Source organism: Primulina eburnea, unplaced genomic scaffold (genome assembly GCF_022965805.1).
Source record: "Primulina eburnea isolate SZY01 unplaced genomic scaffold, ASM2296580v1 ctg739_ERROPOS11973397, whole genome shotgun sequence".
NCBI lineage: Eukaryota > Viridiplantae > Streptophyta > Magnoliopsida > Lamiales > Gesneriaceae > Primulina > Primulina eburnea.
In genome coordinates this window covers 3,800,561-3,816,720 of record NW_027331510.1, presented here as the reverse complement: position 1 = coordinate 3,816,720, position 16,160 = coordinate 3,800,561, and the positions used below count along the sequence as shown (strand labels likewise).

The 16,160-nt window shown below is 33.1% G+C and overlaps 2 protein-coding genes and 1 pseudogene across 3 annotated transcripts; all 3 read right to left on the bottom strand.

Moving 5' to 3' along the window:
• Window positions 1–307: 307 nt before the first annotated feature.
• On the bottom strand, window positions 308–3,541 carry LOC140822110 (uncharacterized). Its single transcript, XM_073182848.1, has 2 exons — window positions 2,959–3,541; window positions 308–962 (listed from the first exon to the last, which is right to left on the bottom strand). The coding sequence occupies exons 1-2, from the start codon at window positions 3,524–3,526 to the stop codon at window positions 508–510; spliced, it is 1,023 nt and encodes a 340-aa protein (XP_073038949.1). The 5' UTR covers window positions 3,527–3,541; the 3' UTR covers window positions 308–507.
• Window positions 3,542–4,295: 754 nt separating this feature from the next.
• Window positions 4,296–8,126, bottom strand: LOC140822005 (protein WVD2-like 2). 2 transcript variants are annotated; one of them, XM_073182710.1, is made up of 7 exons: window positions 7,894–8,126; window positions 6,463–6,826; window positions 5,863–5,948; window positions 5,679–5,769; window positions 5,491–5,562; window positions 5,242–5,352; window positions 4,296–4,826 (listed from the first exon to the last, which is right to left on the bottom strand). In XM_073182710.1, the coding sequence occupies exons 2-7, from the start codon at window positions 6,820–6,822 to the stop codon at window positions 4,539–4,541; spliced, it is 1,008 nt and encodes a 335-aa protein (XP_073038811.1). In that variant the 5' UTR covers window positions 6,823–6,826; window positions 7,894–8,126; the 3' UTR covers window positions 4,296–4,538. The 2 variants fall into 2 exon arrangements, with proteins under 2 accessions (XP_073038811.1, XP_073038812.1); XM_073182711.1 differs by having other exon boundaries at window positions 6,463–6,829; window positions 7,894–8,110.
• Window positions 8,127–12,870: 4,744 nt separating this feature from the next.
• LOC140822236 (probable myosin-binding protein 6) lies at window positions 12,871–15,752 on the bottom strand (annotated as a pseudogene).
• Window positions 15,753–16,160: the final 408 nt, after the last annotated feature.

Sequence of the window (16,160 nt, the reverse complement as noted above, 5' to 3'; positions counted from 1 at the left end):
CTTTGAATAGCATTTTATTGTCGAAGTAGATGATAGATGTCAAATCAATCAGTTTGACCCTCCCTTGCAAATCAATCTCAGTTCGACATCAATATTACACTCCTCAAGTAAGAACTTGCAAATCTCAGTTTGACCCTCCCTTGCAGCAAAGTGCAGAGCACCTCGTTGGTTAGCATCCTTAACATTCGGCTACTGTTTGCGCTAAACCTTTTCCATCATCAAGTTATTTCACCAACTCTACTCTTGTCAACCAAATAAACTGACTAAAGACTCCAATGTGAAAGATAAATGTGAAAATAGACATAGAAAAAAGGAACCAAATCATAAGGATTTAAGCTCAACAGAAGAGCACGTCGAAAACAGTCTAGTACATTCACAAGGTTCATAATTCTCTAGTAATACATCAAATTGTTTCTCAAAACCATGTAGGGAACATGGAATATTCTGATATGATCATTGACCTTTAATGATCGAACTGACCCAAGAATGAATTCATATGTGAAACAACTAGATAAATTGGAACATACAAGGACTGCAAATCTTCCATGAATCAGAATCGCTCGTCATGCTCCCAAACAACGACGAGCGGCCCCCGATGGATGTCGTGGAGGATGAGGTGGAGCCACCACTGCTACCTGGGCTTGAGATGGGACTAGTAGAAAACTGCCTGTTCACAGCAAAGTAAAGGTCCAAGGTCCAATGACATAGCCTCTGACTATCTTCTTCGTTGAACCCAAACTCTAATTCTATGCAACCCTTCAATCCATTCATGTCCTCATCCGTGATCACATTGTCGTTTATCCCATTTTGACGCCTATCTTGGCACAGGAATTGACGACGGCGCCTCTCCCACGCCATGTCACGTGGTATTTCGCACATGGAGAGTTGTTTCGACAGCCGTTTCTTCGCGGTCGCCTCCAGAAGTTGCAAACCCTCGTTTTCGTAGAGGATAATGATGACGACTACATGATAATGTTCATTGATGAATTGTTTTTCAGCTCCCCCATCGACTCAGATTCTAACTAAATGTACACATGCATATGGTGGAACAATGCGAGTTTTGACAACCACCTCGAGTACGTGGCGAGGGTGGTGAACCTCCCCGGGCCACCGGCGGCGGCGGATGGTATCAAAGTGATTCTGTTCACCAAAATTTAAAGGGTATGAAGATATTGGTCTTGTGAGAAATTATGATTTGAGAGCATTAATGGGAGAGTAGGCCGTTTGATTATGGAGCTTCTCTAATTTAACAATCACCTTTCATTGTTAAGAAAAACTCTCTACGACTCTATTCTGTGTAACTTTCTGCTATATATCAAATAATCGACTTCTATACGGCTAAACAGAAGAAAATTTATCTTGAGGCAAAAAAATAAAATAAAAGAATTTGTGTTTAGTACATGAGCCATTCAATTCGATTGACTAAGATTTTTTTTTTTTAACTTTAAATTGACTTCTATACGAATAATCAATTGACTATATTTCCATACTCATCACTTCATATCGAATTTTCAATTACTTCAACAGGATTTTCAGCAGGAATGTCAATGGAAGGAGTAATCCGACGGTAGCCTTTTTCCCTAATATTCATCATTTCCTTTGTAACCATCGAGAGCATCGATGTTTTGATTAGGATAGTGGATTTCCGAAAGTTTGTTTATTTTCCCTTGCTCATGGTCCTTAGACACTTTGGAATCCCACCTCTTTCGCAAGCAATCAACTGCTGCGTTAGAAATTCGGTTGGCGAGGAATACAAAGGTATGAACCCCAGTCTGACTGCGGCTAAATACTACCCGGAAAGAGTTTCAGCTGGAGGGAGGGATGAACAGGTAGTACGATCTCATATACATTTATATATACAGACACGCACATATCTATACAACCAAAGGCCGGTGCAGTGATGACGAACTGATTAAGATACTCGAAAGAGCTGAGTAGTATTAAGTTGTAGTCGAAGAACAGCAACATGTAACTGTGAGGCCAGATGAGGAATCAGAATACAGAGTATCTTTAGCTGCAAAGTGTGCTCTAAGAAACCGAGTCTGAGAATCTATGGATGGAGCTAGTATTTTTTTATCGCGGTCCTATTTTCATAATGAATAAGAAAATAGAAGCAAGAACGAATAAGACAGTTAAATAAACTTAAAAGTTCTGATGAACCTTTAAGTCAGAATAATCAAACAAACCCAAACTCGATGCAGCATGACTTGCAAGGCTTATAAAATAAAATCTCAGCTTTTCGAACCCAAACTCAATTCAGAGAGAGCAGCTGATTGATGATCAGTTGAAGCTAAATAAAATAAAATGATCCTGGCAAGACCTTCGATATATGATATATACTAATGATTCAAGTTCCAAACTTCAAACTTTATGCAAAGAGTAGCTGATTGATGATCCGTTGAAGCTAAATACACGAAAATAAAATGGATCCGGGAAAGACCATCTTCCGAGTTTAAGAAAATCATCTAAGACCCGAAGAAAAATCCACCTTCCATTTTCTTGGAAAGAAATTTAAAATCAAGAAACTTCTTCCAAAACCAGTTCAATACAACCAAAATCTTTTTCATATTTCTACTACAGTTGTGATTTCTTCCAACAAACAAACCATTAACCTTGAAAAAATCAAAAGCGGAGAAAGAAAAGGTCCAGATTTACAAAGATGACACAGTTTTTATGAATCTTAACTTACAACGCAATTAGCTTCTTAGTGTTTGTGTTTCTAAAGAAACACAATTCACGAAAAAGAATATATCAAGTTTATGTGTTTTTTTTTTTTCAAATTTAACCGATCTTATATAAAATCCATTACAAAAAGAAAACGAACGACCCATTCAGAACAACAGCAGAAAAAAGCATACATCTATACTGGTCTAAAATATTAGATCACACCATCTAAGATCTAAAATTTCCCCTCCCAATATTACATGACAACAGATAAAAATCAAGAAAATTGCATACCCATTTGGTAAACAGTCCGCCGCCCGATCTTCTTCTTGTTCGTCTTCCTGGTGTCAATCCACGTTTTCTTCTCATCCTGTACGCCCTTTTCCCCCACGATCCCAGTATGAATAAACCCGTCTAAACTACTCATTCTCCTCCTCCTCCTTCTGATAGTGACGCGTCGCTGAATGTAGGGAACGCCCACGACGGATCCGGCAGTGATCTGGTGAATGGCTTTAACCAGCAGATCGAGGCCCGGACAGCGCGAAGATGCGGTGATTAGTGAAAATGGAGAAGAATTGGACGAATCCTGAGATGAAGCTAAAGAATGGGTGGCCGTCACTGATGAAGATGAGGAAGATGAAGAAGAAGAAGACCGTGATGATGTGGATCGAGAAATAGCCGAGCAATCTGCAGCTGGGCTTTGTTTCACGCCACGAATCCTCATCGGAAAGATTATAAATCTGACCAAAAAGATTGCCGGAAGAAATGGGTTTGCTTCGAAATACCGAGCTGGTGTAGATGGAGGAAAAATGAGTGCTTGCAAGGGAGAGGGTGGTTTTGGTCGGGTATATGTAGTGTACATTTACGCGGTACTTGATACATGTACCAATATACGTACAATAATTATAATCTTGAGATTAAAATTAAAATTTACCCAAAAAGTTATTTAACTCGGTAGCTTTTATGCAAGAGAAATAGGATTGGCTACTCTCTTAATTGGTACAACATGTTAACGTTTCACAATTTGATTGGTCGAGATTTAATTGACTAGTCTGATTTATAAGTTATTGTCTGATATCAATGATTTACTCAATGCATATTATAGTGTAATAACTGTATTTCCATCGTTATAAAAAAATTAGAAGATTGAAGGTAAAATTAATGACTCGAGTTTACATGCATCGTATCTAAGTTGGAATGTATTTAATCACTCAAGTGAGAAATGTCAGATCAAAACAAGATGTAAATATTGAATGATGTAATTGATATAATTGATTTGAGTTTATTTGCGTTATACATGACTACTTATAGGAAAGATTTCTAACTGACCCCCCCTATTTGGATTTTTTTTTTTACTTAATTGCATAAACTAATATGAAAATGTTTACTGTTCTGCAACATATATATTAACTCGACTAGTTCACGAAAAAATATTACTTTTCTTTGTATCTCAGCTCTATCGACACAAATTTTTTTAAAAAATATACATATCACCACAACTTGCTCATGTTTAGATTGTGTGGTGTCGATGCATCATAGGTACATATTTTGCCGGCTCTCTCCAATTTTTGATCAGTTTTCTTTGTGGAGATCTACAGGATATGAAGGAAAAAGAAAATTCAAAGCAAAAATGTACCAAAAAAGCAACCCTTGTACACAATACAAGAAGCGATATGAGTGTCCAGTTCAAAAGGCAGCCATTGTATTCAATACGTGAAAACATTATAAATTACATGAAATATACAGAACACAATTTAGACATAAATTTTGACAACTCACTGACCATTGGCAGGAAAGTTGCCTTCTCCACCAACATATTTTTTTGTGAATCATTATGAAAAGTAAAAGCTAAGCCTACTGACGAAAATTACGATTCAACAGGCCGTTTCTGTGCTTCCCAGCTCTTTGAGAGGAGGATTTTCCGCCGTCTCCTTCAGTTGCTGAGGGTGATCCTTGAATTTGCTGGTTCCATTTGATTTACGTGCATTGATCCGATCCTTACTTTTAGGAGTAAAGGGAGAGTCTTTACCTTCTCCATAAATGCCTACGCTGTGACGAGTTGGTTGTCCACGAAGTCCCTTTTCGGCTGGAGTTGATTTGGATTCATCACCATAGCTCTTTCTACGGGTCAGATTTGGGGACTTGGGACGCGTCAAAGGCACCTGCATTAATAGAATATTTTGCGACTGAGTAGGTAAGACGATAAGAAAATTGGGAGATTATTTACTATTAGAAAATTGGAAACATGACAAGGCCTTCCCTTTTTTCCTTGCGCTCATATCATAAGGTTTTGACAGATGTGAGAAAGGGTATTAGTAGTGCATAGAAATTAAAATGTAATCTGCACAAATATGCTACTATAGACTTAACTTCGCTCTGCTACCACAATAAAGAATTTTAACATAGAAATTCATCGTGTTGATGTAAAACAAAGAATCATACGAGAAAAGGTCTAGATATGGATTCAAATCACAAGCACAAGAAGGAAATACAATCAATAGAGAATCATATATATCACACACACATACGCGTATGCCACTTCATTCCAACCACTTAAGAAAATCGATTTATTAGCACCTTTTTAAGCTCAACTTTTCGGGGAGGTCCTTCACGATAAAAACTAGGAACTGGATTTGCCTTGTATGCCATGCTCTTCCTCAGCTGCTTTATGGCCTCTTGTTCTTCCTCCTACTTACAGATCAAGATAGAAAACGATGAATAAAGTTTGCAGATAGAAGGGATAGTGGGTTGCGGCTGAAAAGAAAAGCCTAGTAAATAATAATAAAGAAAAAAGATAGAAAAAAAAACTAAATCATAAAGCCATACCCTGGTTCTAGCTTCATATTCAACTCTCTCTTGTTCCAAAGCTTTATGCTTTTCATCCAACTTAGAATAAAACTTAAAGAGGAGTGAAGGAAAATATAAGAATTTTTTTAGCTAAAAGGACAGAAAACATAAATGAGAATATATGACAGAATAAAGTCATAAATCCTGCAGCACTCAATCATAAGTACCTCCTTGCGCCTCTCTAAACGGTCCGCACATACAAATGATGGGCCCACTGGCACTGTGACTTGGAATTTACTTGTTCGGGATGTTGCAGTGCTACACAAATTTAAGGAAATTTTACTTTGCAAGAAGACAGCAAAAGAGAGATATATTTGAGAGCAAGAAAAGAACGAGGAAAATCAAACATACGAGGAAGCCAAGGAGCAATTATCATCATCATCGAGGTATTTTTTGTCATGAGGTTGTTGATGCCTTGAAGTAAACGGGGAGTTGAGCTGGAAAAAAATGTTCAACATCAGAACGAAATGCAAATTCCTATGCAACTAAGTATCTTTATCTATCTTAGACTTGTGTTAAGTTCTAAAACTCACAACATGAGACATCTATCTCTCAAGAAGTGTAGAGTATACCATGCAATAAAATGGTGAAGTGATTTTAAATTGAGCACTGATTAAAAACAGCGACCTATGCATGATATCAAAAGTGAAATGGCTTTTAACAAAAATTCATTGTTTGAATCACTAAAAATAAGCGTTAGATGAAATGAATGCATACTATATCAACGAGAAACCATTTCAACATGACAATCATGTACAACCAAAATTAGTTACATGATATCAAAACCGCAAAATTTAAATTGCATACAAATAATTTTCATCCACGTAAAAATATTGAATATGTGGACATGCAATGCATATCCCTGGTGACTAGCATATAAAATTCACAAGCTTCTCAATGTCGGAAGAACAAGGAAGAGATACAAGTACAAGGTACATATAATGCACGTACCAGTGAATTTTTACCAGCCTCGGGAGATAGCAGGTCAATAGACTTCGGCGAAGATTTTGCAACTGAATCACTGGTTTCACCCAACACACCAGGGGTCATAGGCTCAAAAGAATTTGCATTATTTGTCCCATTAACGACTGAACCCAATACAGGCTTTACTGGCGAGCTTGAATTTTCATTACTCGATTTCTGAGTCTCGGCCTTCGCAACTTTCTCTGGAAGGTCGTCTTTTGCAGCATGACCCACTGGCTCACTGTCCTCAGTTTCAACACTTTCTGGTGAGGCTTTCATACCATTAGGTTTCACATTGATAGCATTGGGCTTATTGCCAACACGTAAACCTGCAACATCTCTCCCCATTTGCCTGCTTGAAAATTGAAAAAAAAACATTGAAGGATGTCCATTTTCAGATATCGCAACAATGTTTCAATTGGGAAAATAATCTTGAAATCTTAGAAGGTTGTGATATAGGAATTTGTGTGACTTAAGCACTTCTACTAAAAAATAATGTAAACCATGAATCGAAAATATTGAATATTTACATGTGGTTGTTATCTAGGTGTGTGCCAACGTCGCAATATATATCAAATATGAAACAACACAGAAAAATACACAAATCTAGATAAACTATAATTGCGTTAATTCAAAGCTTACAGAGTCCTAACTCAGAATTCATTGAAAAATATTTAAAAGAACAATAAATCTTCTCTGCAAATATTTCAAAAGACAATAACAAGAACCTGAAAAAAATGAAATCACTAAAAGGAAAGAACAAGTTTTCTCTTAAAACAAAATAAATACATTTAGGACCATCAGAAAAAATATCCAACCATTTTTTCTTTTTTTTACAAAAACAAAAGTTGGGCATCTTCTCACGAAATTAACCGAAGACATTTCGGCAAAAGAAACTGAGCATATCCTACTCTAGGAGCACATAAATGTAATTTAAAAGCAAAAATTTCATTTGAAACTCAAATTAAATAATAGTAAAAGATTGACTTTCAAATCCATCAATTGAATGAGAACGTAGCAAATTTGTCACCTAAGTGCCAAAGATTTCATTTTTTTCAGGAATCCAAAGATCATTGCTGTCATGTCACCATACTCAAAGATTATCAAATCCCATCAATGAAATAAACTAACAAAATCCATGGCACAGATAATCGTACAGAAAATTGGCAAATGCCAGCAAATTTCCCTCATCTGTAAACCCCATTTCTAAAAAAAAAAAGTTTATAAAAAAAGTAGAGAAAAAATGCATAAATTAACAAGAGTATCACACCATTTACTCGTAACAAGCTAATCAAGAAAGCTCAAGAGAAACAAAAAGATCAAATCAAACAAACAGCAAAAGCAAATGCATTAAACGATTGAGAAATCAAAAGTACAACCAATTAATTAACTAACCAAAAAAGACTCAAAAAATCTTACAATTTTTTTTCTTTCTTCCCGATCCGAGTACCGAATTCCACCCCGAAAACAGCACCACCTACAAATAATGCGAGCCGAACTCGTTTTTTTCCTCGCCAACCAGAGGATTTTTCATTTTCTTGGCTTGTTTTTACCCTTCCTATTTTTCTTCTTTCTCAGTCCTTTGGTTAATCTCGAATCTCGAAACCGTTTATGTCGGACTGTTGCTCATTTTTAGTGTTTTCCATTATTTTGTTTTTGTTTTTTAGTTTTTTCTCCGACAAATTTTTTTTTTACTTTTATCTATGGTAAAATTGTACATGAAGTAAATTATTTTTTTCCATGCAAGTAAATAATGATATTATAGATTAATAGAATTCATTGATAAATATTTATATGATCAAATTAATTAAATAAGAGTATGTTTTTGAGAGATGGTCGGATATATTTCAATAAGACAGATCAATGTGATTCATACTTGAAATAAAAAATAACAATTTAAACAGAAAAAAGATTATTTTTCGTAAATCAGGTCGAGTTGAAAATCCGTCTCACAAAATTAATTCATGAGGCTATCTCATAATAGTGTTGTGATTAAATATTGTGAATATGTCTATAAATAAATCTATATTCGTCAGCTTAGAAAGTGTTTCGTCTTAACAACTCGTTTCTATAGTTTTATCGCGTTATATTCAAATTAATTTGAAGTCAAACTGAATCCACATATATGGTACAAAATAACTCAGCACTCGTGTTTCCATTCACAAAACTTGAGTCAAAATCTAGCTCAAGATAAAATAGATTAGATACAATAGAATTCCATCTAAAATACTATTAGTGGGCATAAATAAATATATTTGAGTAGGTCTCATGTGAGACCGTCTCACGGATCATAATATGTAAGACGGGTTAACTCTATCCATATTCACAATAGAAATTAATACTCTTAGCATAAAAAGTAATACCTTTTGATGGGTGATCCAAATAAAAGATCTGTCTCACAAATACGATCCGTGAGACAGGTCTCACACAAGTTTTTACGAATATATATTTATTTATCTGAATTAAAAAAGGTTTATAAAAAAAATTTAAAATGTGTGCATAAACATATAATTACGATTTTAAATCGACTTCAAGAGAGAATTAAACATTTATTCAATAATAAATTTTAAAAGTGTGTCTTTTTACTTGCTTTTCAATGTCTTACAATGTTTCTACAAAAATATGCAGGTTTATCTATTGCATATGATTTGCATAAGAGTGGGTCTCATGTGAGACCGTCTCACGGATAATAATATGTGAGACGGGTCAACCCTACCCATATTCACAATAAAAGTAATACTCTTAGCATAAAAAGTAATATTTTTTCATGGATGACCCAAATAAGAGATCCGTCTCACAAATACGATCCGTGAGACCGTCTCACACAAATTTTTGCCTTTGCATAACTACTATATACATTAAAAATTCACTCAATGCACGTCTAAAAGATAATGACAGCGGATTTCTGCCATTAAAAAAATTTAACTTGAAAAGTATTACACAAATTGTCTGCGGATTTATCTATTGTATTGCAGAGTACAACATATATTTAAAATTTATCTAGTGCACACTTCAAAGATAATGACAACAGATTTTTATCATTACAAAAAAATCAATTTAAAAAATATTACACAAATTGTTGTTGGGTTAAACTTTGAAGTACCAAAGAATCCACAAATGTATCTTTTGTTGGTGTGTGGTGTCCATAAAATTTTGAAGATCAAGTCAAATTTCACAAAAAGTCAAAAAAGTTAGAGGTAGGATTTTTTGGTTTGTTTGAAAATTCAAACCAGAGTTAGGTTGTATATATTTTAAGGAGATTCCCACTTTTTTCTGAGTTATTTTAAATGATATTATCACCTGTCAATTTTATAAGATAAATATTTTATTTAAGTTATTTACAAAAAATTAATATTTATATCAAAAATATTATTATTTTATTATAAATGTGAATAATGTTGATTATTTTCACGAATAAAGATTCACATGATCATTTATAAATAAATAATACATATATTTTTTATGGGTGAGTTTCATGTGAGACTGTCTCACGGATACTAATTTGTGTGACGAGTCAATCCTACTCATATTCACAATAAAAAGTAATACTCTTAGCATAAAAAAACAATATTTTTCATGGATGAATCAAATAAAAGATCCGTCTCACAAATATAACCGTGAAACTGTCTCACACAAGTTTTTGCTATTTTTTATTTGTACACATTATATTTAAATATAGAGAAAAGAGAACTGGAAGATTTCTTTGTTTCACACATGGTGGGGCTGTGGAATTGAGTGCCAGTAAAATTACCAGCAGTCGAAGTGTGGAACAATCGGTACATTTTCTTTTTGAATCTATAGTATATGAAGAAAACAACTCAGTCAAATTAATAAAACTTAATTTCCCCTATTTGAAATTTTAATGAACTTTTTTTTTTTTTTAATCAATCAAACCAATTTCAAATATTTCAAATTCAAATTTCAAGTAAAATATAACTCTTTGATCTAGATGAAAGGACGTTCGATCGAGGAATCCTAAGATTCTGTTTCTTTTATGGATTTAGAAATTTCGAATCTAGTATTTAAAACAACGTGTGTGATGATGTTTGTAAGTTCTTTTACAATCTTTTTCATCGAACAATTTTAGATTATTTTCGAGAGCTTATAAACTCGACTAAACAGTCTTTCTATATGAAAAAATGAAGCGATTGTACAAAAAGTGTCAAACAACTTATTTTTCATTAAATAATTCCTTTATTTATAGCGAGTCATATTAATATATCGCTACCTCGAAATTCAACACAATACAGTTCCACTTAATAGGACCACATATTTTCAACTATGCATTTATCTCGACTTTATGTTATTTTATGATTGTTGGTGAACTGAATCAAGACTTCTTCAATAAATGGACCTTATGTTTCTCTCACGGTTATTTTTGACGGTTTTACGAGTCATATTTTGTGGTATAGATCTTTTATTTGGGTCATACATGAAAAAATATTACTTTTATGTTAAGAGTATTACTTTTTATTCTGAATATAGGTAAAATTGATCCGTTTCACAGATAAAAATTCATGAGACCGTCTCACAAGAGACCTACTCCAACTAAAAAATTACCTATCATTACATCTTTATCGTGTGAAAGATCGATAGTTTTATTAACAATTTCAGTTCATTGAGAATGATGAGATATTAATTGATTTACATATATCTATGTCATCCAAGATTTAACTCTAATTCTACAAAAGATTAAAGTTACAAATCATTATATTATTCGTATGTATGAAATTATCATTCATATATTTTACGTCTTCAAATCAAGGATATATATATATATATATATATATATATATATATATATATATATATATATAATGATTATTTTTGAATAATTTATCAGTAATGTAAATCAATTAATTATTATCTATAAATTATATTAAGGCTCAGTCTATGAGACAACAATGGACAACAATTTCAAAATTTTCCGTAATCTATCTGTTAAATTTTCATAATTATGATTTTATCTTTATTTTAATATAAATTAAACTAATTGAAAAAAATTAATTAAGAATCCAAAAAATAAAAAAATTACAAATAATACAAAAACACACCACGTAGCGATGCACCTCACGCGTACGTGAATATGACCGACAATTGGTCTCATAATATGGCCAGCAGTTTCAAAAATTTCAGGAATATCCCGGTTAATTTTCATTATTATTATATTACCCTTATTATAATACAATGATAAATTGCTAAAAAATCCTCAAAACCAAAGAAAAATTTGTTTTTAGTCTTCATGTCATAAAAATGTGTTTGAACTCTTTGTGTCTTACGTGTCTTTTTTGTATGTGTTGATGAAACTCGATATAAAACATTAACGATAAGATAATAAAATATGATAGTTGTGTACCATCTGTTTCAGATGTATCGATATATTATTTTTGAGTATTTAAATACGTAGATCAAATATTGACATTAATCACGGTAAACATTGAAAATTTGGTACGGATAAATTAAATTTGAGTAACAACTGTTTTAGATCTGATACAAAAGATACGTTTTTAGTACAAAATTAGAACAACTTATTAATATCGACATTTGTTTACCATGTTTTAAAAACACATATATTAGTATCATATCTGAAACAATTGATATTCAAATATCATATATTAATATTATAGTTTCAATATTTTATATTGATTTTAATCCGAAAAGACAAATGTGTCATTAATATCAGTATTTGTTATACATGCAAGTAGACTCAAAATCATATATTAGTATTAGATATGAAACAACTGATACTCATATATCATATATTACTGTCACATTTTTAATATTTTCTACCGATTTTCATCTGAGAAAATAAATGCGATATTAGAGAGTTGAGAAAACAAATTTAAGTGAAGTTATGATGATTTAAAGCAAATTTCAAACTAATTACAAAACAATTCTCATAATATGGCCAACATTTTCAAAAATTTTAGTATTATATGTGGTCAATTTTCATAATTATAACATTTCCCTTAATTATAATTCAAATTGATTAAACTCCAAAAAATATAATAAAAAAGTACAAAAACACAACACGTGTAACGAGATATAATACCTAAATATGGGTGAAGAAAAAGAGAAGTTAAACTTGTTCAATTCATTCACTCCACTGACTTTGACTTGTAAAAATTCAATTAATGTTCTTTTCAAAAAATAAATGAATATATTTTCGTACGGTAGATTTGGAATATCATTCTGAAAGAGATTTTTCTCACTATGAATATTACTTCTAAAATATAATACAGCATTCTGAAAATTGGACATGTTACCAGAAAACCTAAACACATTCAAATATGAAATATATTCCCTTTGTTTTATAAGATAGGAGTATGAAAAAACAAGACCTTATCGATATATAAACTCGATAATATAATGTTCGACGATATATCAACAATACGAGATCTTTGTAACTCCATATTTACATAGTCCTCGAATTTTTAAAATCTGATTCAAACCCGAAATGATATAAAGCTTAAGAAGTGTAAAATCCATGCACATGTAAACTAAGATATATATGCTAAAGAAGTGCTTTTAATAGTATTAACAAGTAAAGCAATTTCCCATGTCAAAAGTTTTTGTTTCTTGTTCTATTCTGAGCCTGTCCTCTGAGTTCATTCAACACTCGCACAACAATGTCTCTACATCAAAGCTCTTCCGATCGTTTTCTGATAGCAGAAAGTTCATACCGAAAATATTCGAAATCAGAATCTCCATTCATCAAAGTGTTTTCTAAGAGATCATTCTTTCTTCCTATTCCAACTGGTTCTTGAGTACACCTCTTGTCATCGAGCTCTTCGAAAGCGCCATTGTTCGCATCCAGTGGAACTTCATTTTTTGACAAGATAAATAGTTTTTCCTCAAGTTTATTCAAAGATTTAAGAATATAATATTTTTCAGTTTCTTGTTTCTGGACATCTCGTATAGGACTTTTCTTGAAAAAGTTATTTGATGTGCCATTTTTAACTGTTCAAGCTCCTCCTCGAGAAACTGAATATGCTTCTCATACTCAGCTTGTTCTTCCATCAGTCTTAAACACTGTGAAGCCTCCATATGGATCGATGCCTTCTCCTCTTGCAACCTCGTAATCATGGCCATGGCTTGATTAGCAGCAATCGAGGAAGTGTTTCTCTCTTCCTCCAACTCTTTATACAAAGAACCCATTATTTTCTTGTCATGCACAACCTGTCGTTTCAACCGATCCTAGCCCCAATGGCTTATGTATAAGTATCAACGAGTTCTAAAGAATCAGCCATTTGCAAACTTGTATCAGTTGTACCAGGTCTTGGATCCATTTGAGTTTCATTTGCTGCAATGGGATCACTTCTAATCACTGACTTTTCTCCATGTTCCACATATTTTTCTCTCAGCAAATCCGTTCTGTCCAAGGAGTTGTTTCCCGTCTTAGAAGTTTCTCCAGGTTCAACCATAGTATCTTGCTCCAAGATAGAGGTTCTTGTATAATCTGAAGGAATAAAACATAGGTTATGTTAGAGATCATCGGACATAATTCTTTTGACTACCTAGAAGATGAAACGTCTACTACTGTACCAAAAGTTAAAACTAATGGCAACAATCTCATTCGATTTTCTAAATCCCAAGCATCATGTTCCGAAAGATGTGCTAGACAGAGCACCAGAGGAAAAAACTGAGATCAGAAGGTGTATTAACATCATTTTTGTCATGCCAATTAAGTTCCTCCCATCCAAGCCCAAGAGGCACCTTGGATTTGACATTACAACCGGAACTGAAAGCACCATCTGACTCCATTGATTTCTCCAAAGCTGGACAGACAGTGACTGTTGTAATTTGTGGTTCTGGTAGGGCATAAACAGCTGCTGAATCCTGTTCTGGCATGTCAATTTCATGAATAAAAGCACTACAAGTTCCATGGTCTGATATTTGAATTTCCGATTCAGTGTCAGACGTACCCTTGACTTTTGCATATTCTACATGTGACCAAGAACCCGCATCATGGTTCCTCAATAGGTGTAGCTTCGATGATTCAGATTTCTCAGAATCAGTTGATTTGGTACGGAAAAACAGTGGCACAAGACTCCTTAGTTCATTACAACAACTACATGTCCTCGTATTACAAGAACCAATATTATATTCATCATTGAGTCCATGTTGAGGATCATTCCTTAATTTCCTTACCAACAATTTATATGTTTCAGCATTTGGCTCATTCTTGGTTTCAGCAGATGAAAAGGAACAACTTTCACACGTCCCATGAACATCTACAAGGTTATTATGGAGTTTACAAAAAACTAAAGAAGAGACCTTTAACTTGTGCTTGTTGCACATTAAGTCCCAAACAAAGCCAGACCTCTCCTTTCCCAGTATATGATCAAGTCTTGAGCATAGCTAACACGGGATTTGGAGTCGGAAGTAACGAGCGAAAGTTGTGACCAAGTAGGAGAAAATGGCATCAATAAAAAGCATAAAAATCAGCAGCCATTCATGCAATGCTGAAACTAAGGCTGAGGCGATACTGAGGGAAACTTTCTGTTCATTTTCGACTTTCTGAGTATGCCTCGTCTCCATTTTGACCAGTATCTCCTATAAAAAAAGAATCCCATTTTTCCAAAATGACGCTGATGATTAACAGCTTCAAATTCCAAACTGGAAAGATTGAAAAACATAAAGATGTGAGTTAAAATTTGAGGTTCAAGGCAGCATACATCCTGTTTATAGAAAATATATAAATCGCCAAAGAGACGCTTTATTAATAAAAATTAAAATTTTAAATATAAGTCAGTGACAACCTTAAATTAGACAAAAACACAGGCATACATGCTCAGGTATTTAGATTTCAAAGCTGTTTTTCACATCAAACGCATTTTCTGAAAACAGAAAAAATTTCATAACCCATAACCATCACTTCTGCAAAAGTCTGCCACAAATAACGCAGAATCAAATGCAAACAGAACCCAGAAAACGACCCATTTAAAATCAAATTACTTTGTTTCGTTAGTATGATTCATTCAAGAACTCAACTCGGAAATCTGCAATTTGTAAAACAACTAAAAACTACGATAAATGTCAATAAATCAGGCGGAATCAAACCTCAAAATCAGCAGAACCCAAATAAAGTGGACAGTTTCCACAAAAAATGGACTGGGTTCAAACAAAGAAACGAAGAAAGTCAAGAACCGATAAAGATTTACAAATAGTTACATGTACTATGAGGTGTACGCGCAGTTTTCAGAGATGGGATTGGTTGAAATGTGATTATTATATTGAAAACGGAAATCAAGTTGGAAAAGAAAGCAGACATTGACCCATGAATGATGAATACGATTGTATGAAAATGTTAACAGTAGAATGTTTAATTTGTATTATATGGCTAGTTTTTACTAAAATATTTTGAAAAGTAAGAAATATACTTTATATATATAATTGGTATAGCTAAATAATTTTTATATATTTTAAAATTATATTCATGGGATAAAGTGTGTAGTTAAATAAAAGTAGATATGTCGAATCACTTCATATCTGAAGTGAAAATTAATATTTCAAGATAAAAAATAAATTTTCATATGACAAATATCTCGCAAAATTGACATATAAAATGATCTCATAAAAAAATATATGATTTAAAAAATACGTACATGCTTTGGAGTAATAGCTAAAACAGAATTCTCTATATTTCATAATGTTGATTAACTATAATGATTCTTAAAGAGAAA